General features: G+C 39.4%; 1 protein-coding gene across 1 annotated transcript; it reads right to left on the bottom strand.

Moving 5' to 3' along the window:
* Nucleotides 1–664: 664 nt before the first annotated feature.
* On the bottom strand, nucleotides 665–1441 carry LOC114091411 (proline-rich protein 23C-like). The gene has a single exon (XM_027933873.2). The coding sequence runs from the start codon at nucleotides 1439–1441 to the stop codon at nucleotides 665–667; it is 777 nt and encodes a 258-aa protein (XP_027789674.2).
* Between the last annotated feature and the right edge of the window lie 15125 nt (nucleotides 1442–16566).

Below are 16566 nucleotides of genomic sequence, written 5' to 3'. Positions count from 1 at the left end.
TAAGAGAAATAAATGGAAAAAAACTGGTTCTTTGGGAAAGAAACAAAGCACAACAGAGTTAAATTATTTGCTAACCTAATCATTAAAAAGAAAAAAAAATGAGGGTGCATGATCATCTTTCCCAGTTCTGTGTCTGGTTTTGTAAAGAACAAACATTTGTCTAAGTACAACTTTCTAGAGTCCTCAAAGTGGGTGGGGGCCTCCTCAAGGAAAAGATCTTGGTGAGAAGGTAGCTGAGGACCCAACCCAGTTAAACAAAAAAAATTTACTAATGAATTTGGGAGAAAAGGGATGCAGCTTTCGGTGCTGCCTCAAGAATGGATTCCTAGAGAAAAGTGCTAAAAGCTGAGTTTTGAAGCAAAACTAGCCGAGGTGGAACGAATTGTTGATGACTTCTTTATGGCAAAGGACCCAAGTAGCAATCTTTGGATCCGAAAGTACACTGTATTTCAAGAAGAACATTTCTTTTTTGGCCAAGGTGATCTTTCTTCTGGACTTTCTAGTCGGCCATTGATCCACAATTCTGCAGTGCTGCCTACATTAAAAAAAAAAAAAAAAAATCTGTCCGTTATCTAACCTTGTAGGCTGTGCAGGGTACACCCAAAGACTTGGGAAGACCCTCACCTGGACCCCAGTAAGGTGGCGAAGGATCCTGGAAGTCAGTTCATTCCTGGAACAGGCGTCTGCAGGCTTTGCTCCGAGGACCTGGAGAACGCTCCGGAAGTGCCTGGGGACTTGAACTTGGACTTGGAGAGGGAGGTAGAGGTTGCAGCGGTGAGCTGGGGAAAGGCCTCAGAAGGTGGAAATCCAGGTCTAAGACGGGGCGAGGCGAGCTTCTTCCCAAATTAAGGGTGGGGGCCAGAGGAAACAGCCTGGATACTCTTCCAGTGGAGGGGAGGAGCCCAGCAGCTGAGCCGGCTGGAGGGTCCATCCAAGACTCCAGGGATTCAGGATCTGCGTCTTCCTCATAGGCCTCTTCTTGGCTGGCGATCTCTGGGACAGACTCGCAGAAGAATCCCTGCTCTACAACCACGTCCTCCCCGGGGGCGCTCAGAAAGGCGCCCAGTTCCGGGTCATCAGGACAGTCTCCCTGGCCTCCTGGGCGTTGGTCAGTGGGGCCCACGAGGCCCTCAGGGATCAGGATGAGGGTGTGTCCTTGGAGAGACACTTGCAGGACCGAGGTTGGCGCGGGCTCTAGTACCAGGTCGACGTCCTCCAGGGGTACCTGTAAGGCGCAGCCCGCGGCCAGAACCACCACGGAGGTGAGCGCGGTGGCGTCTGCTGCTCCTGCGGAGTCTTGCAGGGTGGGTGCCGCCGGGGGCTCTGCGGGGTCTGCAGGGTCGTCTAATCGGCGGCGCTTGGCAGGGCCGGGTCCTCCAGGCTGTGGTCCCCACCAGGGCGCAGAGCAGGCACTGGGGCTGCGTGGCCGCATGCCCATCATGTCGAGGGCGCTGTGGTGGATGCTCTGGTTTCGGGGCAAAATGAGTGCGGGGAGCGGGCGGCGCGGTCCTGCGCGCGGTGACAGACAGGCCCGGGGGATAGGTGAGGTGGGCTGAGCTTTTGGATGGGCCGCAGTCCTGGCTTCTGTGGATCTGCGCCCGCTGCTGGGCTCCGCCTAGCACCTTGGAACCTTAGGCCTTCTTTACACAGACCCGGATGCGCCCTAGACGGCCAATTGTATTGCAAGCGACACAGCGCAAGCCAAGTCGCAAAGTGTCACGCTAAGCTCCGCCCCTACGGAGCTCCGCCCCAGATGGGAGGCGTCTGCTGGCCAATAGCTTTGGCTGTGATTGGTGGGTCTCTGTGGGGAAATACCTCTATGGGCCCTTAGGGGGCAGAGCAAAAGAGTTGTTCTAGGTCTCGGCTTCCGGTGTCCAGTTCTCGGCTTTCCTCGCGTTTACCTCAGATGCCCAGTGAAGACCTATTAGGGTTCAAGTCTCGCGAGTGGAATGCCAAATCAGCACCCCCAGGTGTAAGCTCCGCCTCCACTCAGGCCCCACCCCGGAAGTGCCCTCGTGCTACCCTAGGCCCAATAGTGGTGTGAGTGTTTCGGGGGGTAGCCCCTAGGTCTCTATTAGCCTCAGTTGTAAATGACTAGTCTCACCTTTCTGGGGTGTTAGGAGGAAAGTGAAGCTAGCGTCATTCTGATGATGCGGCTTCTGCATTTTCTGTTTATGGTGGGAGAGTCAATGCTGTAGTAATTATTATGCTACCACCAGCTGAAGTGGAGTTTGTCTACGGTGACCGCATTACATATCCGAGGTGCATCTGTTTTTAGTCCAATTTACAGATATGGAAAATGTCATCTGGAAGGATGAATAATTTGTCCAGGAGCCGGGAATTACAGAGTTGGGTCTGGCATTTCAAGCCCCACTGAAGATGATAGGCATCAGGGTTTTTTAATCTGAGTGTCCGCTTAGTGGCACATCTGCATCTGCATGGTGTGTTGAGGTGGCAAAAATGAAGGTGTGGCTCGGTTCCTCATCTAGTGTTAACAGGAGAAGACACTCCAACACTGATTTAGGAATAGGCAATATTTCTAAACCATTGTAGAGGACATCAGCATTTCCTCCCATCCCTGTCCCTTAACCATGTGATTCCTTACTTTCTATGTAACGTTATAATTTCTCATTCCAGAATATTTTGTGCATTTAAAAGCAAATTACAGGGCTGAGGTAGATGACTTGCCTAGCATGTGTGAGGCACTCAGTTGATCCTCAACACCACATAAAAACAAATAAATAAAGGTTAAATTCTTTAAAAAAAGCAAATTACATGCATATTTTACCTGCCCTTTAAACAGGATCTCCCTTTATAGGGCTGTATGGTGTGCCTTTATATGATCTTTAAATTTAAATCAGGTCTCTCTTAATGGACATTTAAGCTTGTATTTTGTCATTCTAATGGCATAGGAATCCCCTCACAGGCTCATGAAAAAATACAGATTATGGGCTGTGGCTGTGGCTCAGTGGCAGAGCGCTTGTCTAGCATGTGTGAGGCACTGGGTTCTATCCTCAGCACCACATAAAAACAAAATAAAGGTATTGTGTCCACCTACAACTAAAAAAATACATATTAAAAAATACAGATTATTTGCTTCATCCCAGAGCCACTGAATCTGAATGCTTGGAGACAGGATCTAGGAATTCCCTGTAAGCACCTTCCCAAGATCCTGTTTTAAGTGGAAGTTCAACATTGCTGATCTTGTTTTCGCTGAGCAGTTGAGGTGTCAGGTGGAGGGTGATTTATGGAGTGATGGTGGCCCTGTTTCTTCCTTTTAATGTTGTGGATGGGATTCAAATGTTTGGGTTGCCTTCAGAATTTTTCTGGGCACAACTGGCCTGCAGTAAGGGATCCTCTCCTCTGGCGGAATTTCATGTGTTCTTGATTGAGAGCTGGAAATTTTCCCCTGTGTTGGTGGGAGACATGGGCTGGGGCAGGACTTGGGTTGAGGTACTTGAATGGAAAGTGAGAAAGTGAGAGGGGAGCAAGCGAGAAATGAAGGACTGAGACCAGGCAGAGATCCACGAAAAGGTTTATTTGTCAAAGGTGACAATTAAAGGCCATCTCTCTGTAGAGAGGAGAGAGGCGCCTAAAATATTCAGGTGTTCAGCTTTTATGGGCAGGGGTTTGGAGTTGCTGTGCAGTGGCACCTCTAGGCTCTCCAGAGTCAAGGGGTCGTGTCCTTCTGGGATTGACTTAGGGTTACTGTACCATGGGGTAGGTCACTAACAGGGGATGAGGGAAGTTCGGTAGGAGGAAGTGCAGGAAAGCGAAATTTATAAGATGGTGGTTAACATTTAAGATGGCTGCTCAATGTTAAATCAATACCTCCTATTACTAGGATTTTGAAGGCCTTGCTCAGAGCCTGGGGTCTCTGCATGCTCCTCCTTCAGGAGAGCTTGGGTGCTGAGTGCTGGGCTTCTGGGCAGAGGACGGGAGTGGCAGTGAAGCTTGAAGGAAACAACCTGCTTTGGCCCTGGAGAGACCTGTCTGTGACCGTCTGTGCCATGCAGAAGAGAGGGAGCAGGAGCAGATGGGGAACATAAGGTAGGTGGGCACACAGGGAGGGGCTCAGAACACCTGGCTAGGCTTGCAGCTCTGAGTGGATGGCATCTGCCCCTGGCTAGTGCCAACTTGAGTCTGCTGCATGCTTGGTCTGAGTGTGCTCACCTGCAACCTCATCAGTCCTTGACCCTGTGATTTATTCCAGCTTTACTCAGAATCCTCTGTGAGCTCTCCTTCCAAGGAAACGTATTCCTGCTCCAAGGCAGAAACACTTAGAAGCACCCTGGAACACACACACCTGGATTCCTCTCCTGGTCTGCTGCTTTCCTGTGGAGTAATTGTGGGCAAGTCACTTCACTTCTTTTAAGCCTTAGTTTTCTTATGTGTAAAATGGAGAGAACGCCTTCTACTGGGCAGGGCGGTTGTGAGAGAGTATGCACAGTTTCTGGAACATAGTAAGTACTTACCAAATGTAGCTATTTACTATTTATTATGCTTATAATCACTTGACAGTGTCAGTTTGTTCCCCAACCACATATAGCAGGTTCTCAGAGAATGATAAAGAAATCATCATCCTAAAAAGAGATCAGACCTGTAAGGAAGTACTCTCCAGGTGTTTTCATGGCACAATGTCTGCATGGTGCAGGAATGGCTGGGCTGGCTTCCACTCAGATAGTCTTTCATCCTGCTTGATTTTTCTTTCTTTTTAAAACAGCCCAGACAAAGGCTGTGGGGTGGACTATCATGCCTGCTCTCTGGGCTGTCTTGGTATCAGTCAATACTACCCAGCTAGGCACCATGAAATGCATGAGCTTCTGTGTGGACTCATTTGGAAAAAATGACTTCAGACTTCAGGGTCTGGACAGGCAATCTGGTGGCCACAGGTGAGTCCCACTGGGAGAAGAAAGTGTAAGGACCTTGGGTACAGGATCTTGGGTACAAGGTGGACATTTTTGAATGGTGCTCAAGAGTTTCCTGAGGAGCCTTGTTTGAGCACTGGGAATCCTTGTGGCTACATATGAGATGCCAATGGCTTGGGACTCCTATAGTGCTCTTGGCATTGGTTGAAATGAAGACTCTTCTATTACCCTTTTAATACAGAAGGAAGTGGGTAAAATATTTCTATTTATTTTTTTCACCCAAGGAGTAACATCTAAGAATGACTAGTGGTACACCTGTTTTCAAAAAACAACCAGTGTAGAACAGGTCAGTCTCTCAACTGCCCACCCAACTGCTCACCTAAGGTTGATGTGTGGTAAGATCCTATCCTCTGTATTTACAAACATAATATGAGGTTTTCCTTTTCTTTCTGTAATGGCAACATGTTGTATGTATTTTTCTGCCATATGTTATAGCTACCTGCTGTTTGCTATTATTTGCAAACACCAAATATTAACAAGTACATTATCTCTTCTCTCTTTTATTTGAGAGATGATTTTCAACATGCTATGTTGGTTTCTCTATCTCGTTTGAAAGTTTTGTGTAAGTACAAGAAAAAGGCAGCTTTGAAAACCCCTTGTACAGCAACTTCTTTGCCCTTAAAAAAATGAAAACTATGACTTGCTCTCTCTTTGCTTATCTCACAGTAATTCTGGTAATTGTGGTATAATATGCTGTGTTGTTCTTACTTCTGGAAAACAACTGAGGGAGGAATGCTTTGTATTACTGATGCTGTTACAAAGATTAGCTGTGATGATGGCAAAGACATTGAAGTAGTTATTTGGTTATCTGTCCTTTAAAGACTGAGGCTGAAGCTAAATAGCAGATTTTTGCGAAATGCTTAGACAAAAGTCAAACTACAGCACTTTTCTATTACATCTGAAAGCTACTGATTTCTGTATATTGGTTTTGTATTCAGATGTCTTACAGAATCCTGACCCCTGCCCAGTTTTCTAGGTTTTAGAATCATATGGTCTGCAATGGTGATGTTTCCCCTCTTTTTGAAGTTTTACACCTGTAAGGTCTTGCTCTAGTTTATTCTGTTGACTGGCACCTCCAGTACAAGTTAAATAATGATGGGAAAGTGGTGATTTTTTTGTCACCTCAGGCTTTGTTGAGAATGCCGCTCATGTTTGCCCATTAAGATGGTGCTCCCATTGTTCAGGCATAACATGTTTAAAAAGTGTCAGTCTGTTTTATTGATTTTTAAAATTTTAAATTCTTTATTTTGAATTAATTCCCAACTCACAGAAACTTTGCAAGAATAGTACAAAGCTGTCCCACTTATCCTTTGTCAACTTTCAACCCTTTGCCACATTTGCTTTATCATTCTTTATCTCTCAGAAAGATAGTACAGTATCTACTTACTGACCTACTTACCTATCCACCTACCTACCTACCTATTTATCATCAATTTCTCTCTCTACTTGCTGGGCCATTTGAGAGGAAGTTATATATATCAGGTCCCTTTATCCCATGACATTTCAGTGCATATTTCCTAGGAATAAGAATATTTGCTTATATATCTTTAGTTTAGTTATAAAATTAAAAGAAATTTAACATTGACACCATACTTTAATCTAGCCCATTTTCCAATTATACCATTAAAGCCCTTAAAATAGCTCTTCTTCCCCACCCCTCCCCAAGCAAGACAGAGCAATGTTGTGTCTTGTTTTCAGATGTCTGTCTCTAGTCACCTTTTATCTGGAACAGTTTCTTAGACCATTGTATTTTCATGTCATTAATATTATGAAAGATATAGGTAGGTATTTTATAGAATAATTTGGCATTCTTTGATGTTTTATGGTAAGGTTAAAGCTACATTTTGGGGCTTGAATACTAAAAAATGATCTTGTGTTCTTCTTTGAAGGCACATCATATCCATTTGTTCCTGATTGGTGACATGAGTTTTATTTTTAACTTAATGGTTATTTGTAAATTAATGGAGTTGTGCAACTATCACTACAATGAAGTTTTAGAACATTTTCATTACTTCAAAAAGTTATTTCATGCCTCTTTGCATTTCATCCCTGCTCAAGACCCAGACCTAGGCACTTACTGCCTCTCTTTACAAATTTGCCTCTTACTAGATATTTCATATCAGTGCAGTTATAGAATATGTAACTTCCATTGTTGTGTTCCACGCGACAAAAACACTCAGGGTCACTCCAGGGGAACTGGGCTGCACGAAATAATCACACAAGAGACAGAGATACCTGTTTCTTTGGGTCCTGTGATAGCTCCTCTGACCTTAAGGGTCCGCTGAAACAGCGAGAGAGCATGTACTGAACCCTTTTATTGAAGAGATGCCATTCAAATGAGGCAAGGGGTCAGGTTTCAGGGGGTTGAGTCTAGCTTGGTGATGACTACTGTCAGCAGGTTGACTGTCATCTAGGAAGGCCACACCCAAAGGCAGAGCAAGAGAAGGGGACACACAAAGGGAGTTTCCATGGAACATTCTATCCCAAACAGGGCAAAGGGATAATATCACAAAGGAACAGGTAAGTGTAGTCAACTCCTTGGGTGACACAACTACATCTGAAGACACACCCTCAACTTCCTGGACTGGGACAACGTCCAGGCCACTATGTAGTAATTGGTCAAAGCCTCTAGCACCAGGATGGAAGGCGTGAATCATTCAGAGTGGCTCCCCACACTCCATGTTTGCTTCTTTCAATTTTTGAGGTTTACTTTGGTTGCAGCAGTTGTTAACCATGTTGTATCATGTTGTATGAGTATTTTGTTCATTTTAATTTATGACTAGTATCTAATTGCATGGTCATACCACATTTTGTTTAGTAAGCAGTTGATGGACATTTGGAGTATTCCCAATTTTTTTCTGAGTAAGGCTGTTACTAATGTTCATGTACATGCCTTTATGTAGACATATGTTTTCATGCCTTTTGGACCGAATCCAAGGAGTAGAATTTCTGGGTCAAATAGCAAGTTTATGCTTCACTTAAAAAAAAAATCTCTGCTAAATAAAATTTAAAAGCTTTTGCATAACTGGCTAGGTGTGGTGGTAAAAAATCTGTGATCCTGGTGACTTAGGAGACTGAGGCAGGAGGATTGCAAGTCTGAGGCCAGCTTGGGCAAATCCCCAGTACTGAAAAAGGAAAAGAAAAAGAAAAGAAAAAAGAAGCTTCTGCCCAGAAAAAATAACAACAGAGTGAGCAAAAATCTGACAAAATCTTTTCCAGAAACTCTTCCAACAGAGGATTAATATCTAGAATATAAAAAGAACTCAAAACATGTAACACCAAAAACCCAGATAACTCATTCAATAAATGGGCAGGTGAACTGAACAGACCCTTCTCAAAAGAAGTACATATGGCCAACAATTATATGAAAAAATGTTCAACATCTTTACCCATCAGGTAAATGCAATCCAAAACTACATTGAGATTACATCTCATCCCAGTCAGAATGGCAATCTGACTGGCATCAAGAACACAAATAACAATAAATGCTGGTGAGGATGTGGTGGGGCAGGAGGTTGTATGCACTGCTGATGGGAATAAATTGGTTACAGCCACTATGGACATCAGATGGAGGTTCCTCAAATACTAAAAATAGATCTACCATATTATCCAGCTATACTGCTCCTTGACATTTATCTGAAAAAATTAAAGTCAGCATACTTCAGAGATAACTGCAGACCCATGTTTGTCTCAGGATAATTCACAATAAATAGCCAAGTTTAAGGAACCAACTTAGATGTCTATCGACAGATGAATGGATAAAGAAAAAGTGATATATATATGTATATATATGTGTTTATATATATATAACTATATATAGTTTATATATGTAAAGTTTATATATATAAGAAGTTTTATATATATAAACTATATTTTTTATATATATATATATAGTTTTATTCAGCCATGAAAAAGAACAAAATTATATCATTTGCAGAAAAATGGATGGAATTGGAGAGTATCACATGAAGTGAAATAAATCAGATTCAGAAAGACAAGTATCATATGTTTTTCCTCATATGTGGAAGCTAGAGCAATAAAAAGAAAAAAAAAGATGTCATGAGTAGAAGATAGATCATTGGTATAGAGAAAAGGGATCAGGAGAGGGAGAATGGAAGGATAATGGGAAGTACGGGGGAGTGAAATTGATTGTATATGCATATATGAATGTGTCACAATGAAACCAATTATTCTGTATGATTAATATGCACCAATGGGGGGAAAACACAAAAACTCTGCCAAATGTTTTTTCAAAATGATTGTGCCATTTTATATTTCCACCAGCAATGCATGAGAGTTTTCAGTCTGTCTACATTATCATCAACACTTGTACTGTCTGTCTTTTTATTACAGCCATTCTATAAGGGCATAATATAGAATGGTATGGGTATGTTATGGCTTTGATTTCTCAAATGACTAATGATGTTGAACATCTCATGAGCTTATTAGCCATGCTAATATTCTATGATGCAATGTTTATTAAAATATTCTATATTAAAATTCAAGTTTTTGTCTTATTATCAAACTGAAGAGAATCAGTTAACTGATTTTTCCCTCTGTGCTGGGGATTGAACCCAGGGCTTCACAGGTTAGGCAGGTGTTGTAGCACTGAGCCACATCGCCAGCCCTTCATCCAACTGATTCTTAACAAAGGCACCAAAAGCATATGTTGTCAGCTCGCTCATTTTCATGAATATTGTGTGTGAGAATTGCTATTATATTTCTAAATAGATATCCAATTGTATCTACACCATTATTGAACATTACAATATTTCTCTCTCTCTCTCTCTCTCTCTCTCTCTCTCTCTCTCTTTGATGCTGGGGATTGAGCCCAGGCCTCACTTATGCTAATAAGCACACTTTACCATTGAGCTACATCCCCAGTCCTATTTCTTTATTCATTTGAATTGTCACCTTCACTTTATACATAATTTTTTTTTTAATTTATTGGTCTATTTCGGAGCTCTTTGTTATGTTACTATATGTTTTTGTTTAAAAACTCAATGATTATTACTTATTTTTGATGTCTAGGAGAATAGATTTGTTTATTCTCTCTCTCTCTCTCTCTCTACACACACACTTTATTTATTTATTTATTTATTTATTTATATGTGGTACTGAGGATCAAACCCAGTGCCTCACATGTGCTAAGCAAGCACTCTACCACTGAGCTACAACCCCAGGCCCTATTAGTCTTTTCTTTTTAAGTTATCATGACTCTTCCTGCATGTGTTTTCTTCTGGATGAATTTATTGTCAAAGCTTTTTAAGTTCCTTATAAAAACCTAATAATATTTTGTGTAGAATTGCATTGGGTTGTAGATTTATTTGAGGGTTTTTTGATATTGTATAGTCTCACATCTTTCTGGCCAGGAGCAGCATATCTGTTATATATTCTGGTTTTCTTTATACAGAGTATTAAAGTTTTCTCTATATAGATCTTGTGAATTTCTTCTTAGATTAATTCTTGTGGTGTTTATCATTTTGTTGCTCTTGTGAGTAGCATATATATTTTTTGGATTAAATTTTATGATTACTTGTTTGCAGGTATAAAGAAAAGGCTTCTCTTCCCTCTCCTCCTGTTTCTGGCTTTTCTTTCCAGGTATTTAATGATAGCACCGAATTCATGATTTATTTTCTTGTTTATTCTGCTGAATTTGCTTGATATTGCAGTGTCAGCACCTGCACACTGGCACAGTTTGGTCTCCTCTGCATTGTTGAAAGCCTCTGCCACCCAGTTGAATGACAATGCTGATGGCAGGTATTATTGGCTAGGCCTTGACTATTGGAAATGTTCCTAAAGTTTCCTCTCCAAATTGGATTTTGAAGTAGTTTTTTTCTAGATTATCAACTGATAGAATTGTTCTTCAGCCATATGTCAGGAGAATTTTTTCTTAAAAAAAAAAAGAAGAAAAAGAAAAAACCACTGATACAGGATGTTTAAATTGATCATATGTATTTGCTTTAGGATTTTTATGTTTACATTTATAAATGCGGTTGGCATATAGTTTTTTGTTTGTTTGCTCATGATCTCCCTACTATTTGCATTTGCTGGCATTGGGAGATGAGTTGTAGCTATCTGTTTTTTTCCAAGCCCTGAAACAGTTTCTATAACCTGGGACTTATCTTTTCTTTGAAGCTTTGGCAGCATTTGCTCATTAAATTCCTTAAGGGGTGAGGAAACTTTTTTTCTATATTTTTGTGTTTATTGGTCTGTAAGGAAAAACTTAATTTCAACTCCCTTCAACACTCCCCGACCCACTTCAATGAAAGCAAATAAAACATACAAATCTTTTGAGTTCCTTGCTGGTTGTGTCCACATATTTGTAATTTATATTTATTCCTAGCTGATAATTTCTATTTTGATTTCTTCTTTGACTTAAGAATTATAGAAATTAGAGTTTCTAATATACAGGTATGTTAAACATCTCATTTTTATTTTTAATCCTATGGCATTGTGTCAGTGGATGTAGACTGTATGATTTCCTTTGTGACCCAGTAGTCAATGCTTTGGAGCATTTGATGAAAATGTGTATTCTTTGTTGGGTGCAGTTTTCTGTGTTTTATAGTTAGGTCCAGTTTATTAACTGTATTATTTAAACTCTTTGAGCAGAGTCCAACAGAACTTTCTGAGATGATAGGAAGGTTTGATATCTGTGTGTCCAATAAAGTAGCTACTGGCCACATAAGACTATCAGGCACTTAAAGATGTGTGTTTTGTAATTGAGGAGCTAAATTTTAAATTCTTTTTGATTGTTACTATTTTAAATTTGTATCTAAATATCCATGTTAAATAGGCTACTATGTGGGACAGTAGTGCTGTATATAATTAAGTAATTTTTTTTTTTTTTTGGTACTGGGAATTGTACTCAGGGGCACTCGACCACTGAGTTACATCCCCAGCCCTATTTTATTTAGAGACAGGGTCTCACTGAGTTGCTTAGTACCTCACCATTGCTGAGGCTGGCTTTGAACTTGCGATTCTCCTGCCTCAGCCTCTCCAGCCACTGGGATTATAGGCATGCGCCACTGCACCAGGCAATAATTAAGTAATTTTGACCCACTTGATCACTTAATTTCTGAGAGGCATTTTAAAGTCTCCCCTGTGCTGGGTGTGGAGGCACATGCCTGTAGTCCCAGTTATTCAGTTGGCTGAGGTGGGAGAATCAGTTGAGCTCATGAGTTCAAGAAGAGCATAGGTAAAAAAGGGAGACCTTGCCTCAATCAATCAATCAACCAACCAATCAATAAAGTCTCCCACCGTGACTGTGGATTTGTTGCTTTCACTTTTCTTGGCACTCACTCTGAATCTTTTCAGTCTCAGAATTTGTGCCTGTCTTCAACTCTGGGAGCTTTTTCTCCTGTGAGTTGAGTTTATTCTATCTTCTCTAATCCCTCTGATATTCTTTTTTTTATTATTTCTTAGATTTTCATTTCTCCTAATTCTTCTTTCTTCTCTCTCTTTCTCTTGCATTGCATTAAAGGAGGATTCCTTGACTCAATCTTTAATTTTCGTGATTTACTCTTACCTGGTCTTTTATTCAGCTTTTATTTTGTTCTTTTGTTCAGCTCTGATGTTATGATAAAAATTTAAAATCTCTAAATACTTAGTTTTTTTGACTGTAATTTTCCTTTCTTTTTTTTAATAGAAGTTCAGAAAATCTTCAAAAGTCTTCTAATTTTTTTTTTGTTTTTTGGCTGTAATTTTCTCTCATACCTTTCTGTAGGTACTGATTATGCTTACAATGTTTATTGGATTGTCTCCTTCATTGAGTGTTCTTATCTGTGTAAATGTGTGTATCTATGCTGCTCTTTTTAATGGTGTTAGTTTCCTCAAGTGTTTGGTGAATGTTGGTTGAGATTCTCTTTGCAATGGAGAGTCTTTAAGTTAGTCTGTGGATACTGAATTTGCTAACTGCCGTCTGTGGTTATTTAGAGAGAGGGTACTGCTTGTGGGGTGTCACTGATAAATCTCCTGATAGGGCATGTTCAGGCATTCTGCATGCTGTCCTCTTGTGTTCTCCTTCATTAATTTCTAATGAGCTCTAGATAGTACTGCCTGATTCTAGTAGGCAAGGCATGAAGAAGAGGATAATCTAGTTGGTGACTCTACCCATGATTTCCCTGACCAGTTACCTATGTGATTGTTTCATGTTAAGAAGTGTGATAGTCTGAGATTTTACACTTCTTATAGGTGAGTATGTTAACCTGTGAGTTTCTTGGGTGCTAGAAGAAGACATGAGACTCCTGGGTCAGAGACAAAGGATTTCATTACTCATGGTTCATCAAACATTATGTGCTTCATTGTCATGACATTTTCTCTGGCCTCTTCCCTGCTGTAGTTTGCATGGGGCAGCATCCAGTTGGCTCAGGTGGGTGCTATATATGTAATGAGTTGCTGTCAAAGCTGTGGGACCTTATGCATGAGAAACCCCAATCTTTCTTAATGGCCTCCTAACCAACTTACCTATTCCCCCCAGAAGATGATATTGTTATGGTATTGGGCAGTAGCTAATCTTACCTTTTGCTTCCAGAAGGAGACACTATATCTTTCTTTTAAGACTGTTCTCTATTCAAATGTCCTTGAAAGGTTAGTCTAGAATAAAAACTGTCAGTGCCTTTTAAAAAAGGTCGAAACATGGTAGATTCATGGAGAATTCTGCCCCAGTGCTCCACCCCCAGAATCTACCACTTCCGAGCTTTGAGTACCCTTGGGGTCTTGCCTTCCTTTAGGTACCAAATTCTTCTTAAAATTTGGCTATGATTTTCTCTTTCAAACCAATTATTTTTTCAATAATTCTGAATTTCTGGATTATTGAGACCACTTTGCCTATTGTTATAGTACTTTTAAAATGGGAATAGTGACCCTAGAAGCCAGAAAGGGTGACAGTAGGGTTTTTGTGATCTCAGACATCCCTCCTTTTCTAGTTGGTCAGTTAACCATGTTGATTGTTGTTTTAGAACCTCTTCTTAAGTCCAGTCCACTTCTCTTTGTAGCCATTACCTCATTCACACCTTGTTACCTCTCAGTGGGATTATTCCACTAGAATGCTAGTTCTAGGAGGGTAGGAAGTTATGTCAGTTTTGTTCTGTTTCCTTACTGCATAGAACAGTGCCTGGAGACTTTGCTGTGTGAATGCCTTTTCTTTTTAAATACTAGTTTCATTGAGATATAATCACATACCATAATTCATTCTTTTAAAATATACAATTCAGTGATCTTTAGTCTGTTCAAAAAGTCATGCATCAATTACCACTACCAAATTTAGAATATTTTTATTTCCCTCCCACTGGACCTCATTCCTGTTAGCTGTATTAGTAATTACCCCTAATCCTCTTTCTCCCTAGAAATCACTTTCTGTTTCTATGGATTTGTCTTGTTTGGAAATTTCATGTAAATGGATCACATACAATATGTGATCTTTTGTGATTATTTTTTTTTCACTTAGCATAATATTTTCAGGGTTCATCCATGTGTAGCATATATCAGTATTTTATTCCTTTTTTATGGCTGAATAATATCCCATTGTATGGGTATATCACATTTTATTTATCCATTGTGTTAGTCAGCTTTTCATTGTTGTGATCAAAAATACCTGGTATAAGCAACTTAAAGGAGGAAAAGGTCTTTTTGGATCATGGTTTCAGAGCTTTCAGTCCATGATTAGCTAGATCCATTGTGTTGGGCCTGAGATAAGGCAGAATATCATGGCAATGGTGTGGTAGAGGAAAGCTTCTTGGCTCATGGCAGCCAGCAGGCAGAAATGGGGGACTGGTCTTCTCAATTTCTTTTTTTAGTGTTCTGTAGTTTTCATCGTAGAGGTCTATCACCTCTTTTGTTAGATTGATTTCCAAATATTTTATTTTCTTTGAGGCTATTTTGAATGGTATAGTTTTCTTAATTTCTTTTTTTAACAATATCAATGATTAAATATAAATGATCTAGATATTGTAATTAAAAGGTATAAATGTTCAACATGTGTAAAAAAGCAAACAATAACTATATGTTCTATACATATGCACATCTTAAATATCAATACACCAATAGGCTAAAAGCAAAAGAAGGCGAAAATAAATATGAAATAGAGCTATTAATATAAAATTAATTTTTTTAAAAAAGAATTTTCAGAGATAAAGGGGAACATTTCATAACCATAATAGGGTAACTTCTTCAAGAAAGTATAACATGTGTATGTACCTAATAACCAAATGTATATGTACCTAATAACCAAACTTGTACCTAAATGTGTATGTACCTAATAACCTAAACTTGTACCTAAATGTGTATGTACCTAATAACCAAACTTCAAAATACATGAAGTAAAGATTAATAAAACTAGAAAGTACAAATCCACAATCATATTTGGAGATTTTAAACTCTGTCACTTTGCTGGAAGGAGTAATAATATAGAAGGCTTAACAACATTATCAGTCACCTTGACCTACGTTTTATTTATAGAGAACTATGCACAAATATGACAAATAGAAAATTAATAGGGGTAGACTATATTCTGTCATAAAATAAGCTTTGAGAAATTTTAAAAATTAGAAATCATGTAAACTGTGTTTCCTGCATGATTATTACATTAGAAATCAATCCCCTTAAAATATATAGAACTCCATCCCCACATCTTCAAAATTAAATAGCACACTTATAAATATCTCATAGGTCAAAGAATAAAGCACAATAAAAATAAATTAAAAGTGCTTTGAACTAAATGACAATAAAAGCTTAAAATATCAGAATTCCTGGGACAAAATAGTACTCATACACGCTAACAACTTAAAGCATTTGTTTCAGAAAGAAGCTATACAAATTATTTTCAAATTAGATAGTAGGAAGGAGCAGAATATGTGAAATAGAAAAGTAATAATACAGCTAAAAGTTGATAAAAATCTAACAAGTCTAATCAAGAAAAAAATATCAATGGAAAGGGAGCTATCAAAACAATCCTAAGATGCTAAAAATGTATTAAGGTGATATCACAATTGTATAATTACAATTAGATAGTTTACATAACTTGGTTTATTTTAGAGAATAAAAACCCCTGCTTGTTTATGTGGTCCATGTGAGTAATTTGTTTTTTCCCATCCTTTCACCTTCAGCCTGTGGATGTCTTTGCCTATGAGGTGAATCTCTTGAAGATAGCATATTGTTGGGTCTTGTTTTTTAATCTAATCTGCTGGTCTGTGTCTTTTGATTGATGAGTTTAGGCCATTAATGTTCAAGGCTATTATTAAGATAGGATTTGTGTTCCCAGTCATTTTGGTTTATTTCTATTTTTAATTTAAACTAGTTTCTCTTTTGATTGAGTATTCCTTTAGTGTAGTTCCTTCCTTCATTGATTTTTATTTATTTGTTTTCATTTCATCTTCATGGAATATTTTGTTGAGAATACTTTGAAGTGCAGGCTTACATTTTTTTTGTTTATTGTGAAAGGTTTTAATTTCATCTTCAAATATGAAGCTTCTGGCCTGCTTGTGGCAGCAACTCTGCTGCTGGGGATTTCTTCCTTATTTTATTATATCCAACCTCCTGTGTCCTGGTCTGCTTTGAATATCCAGTTTTAAGTTCCAGTAAAGTCTCTCCCCACCCCTTTTTTTGTTCACCCACCTTGTGGAGAAGCTGCCTGTCTGCT

This window comes from Marmota flaviventris, chromosome 8, assembly GCF_047511675.1.
Source record: "Marmota flaviventris isolate mMarFla1 chromosome 8, mMarFla1.hap1, whole genome shotgun sequence".
Lineage (NCBI taxonomy): Eukaryota > Metazoa > Chordata > Mammalia > Rodentia > Sciuridae > Marmota > Marmota flaviventris.
Note: the sequence above shows the minus strand (reverse complement) of the source record. Positions and strands in the feature narration are given on the sequence as shown.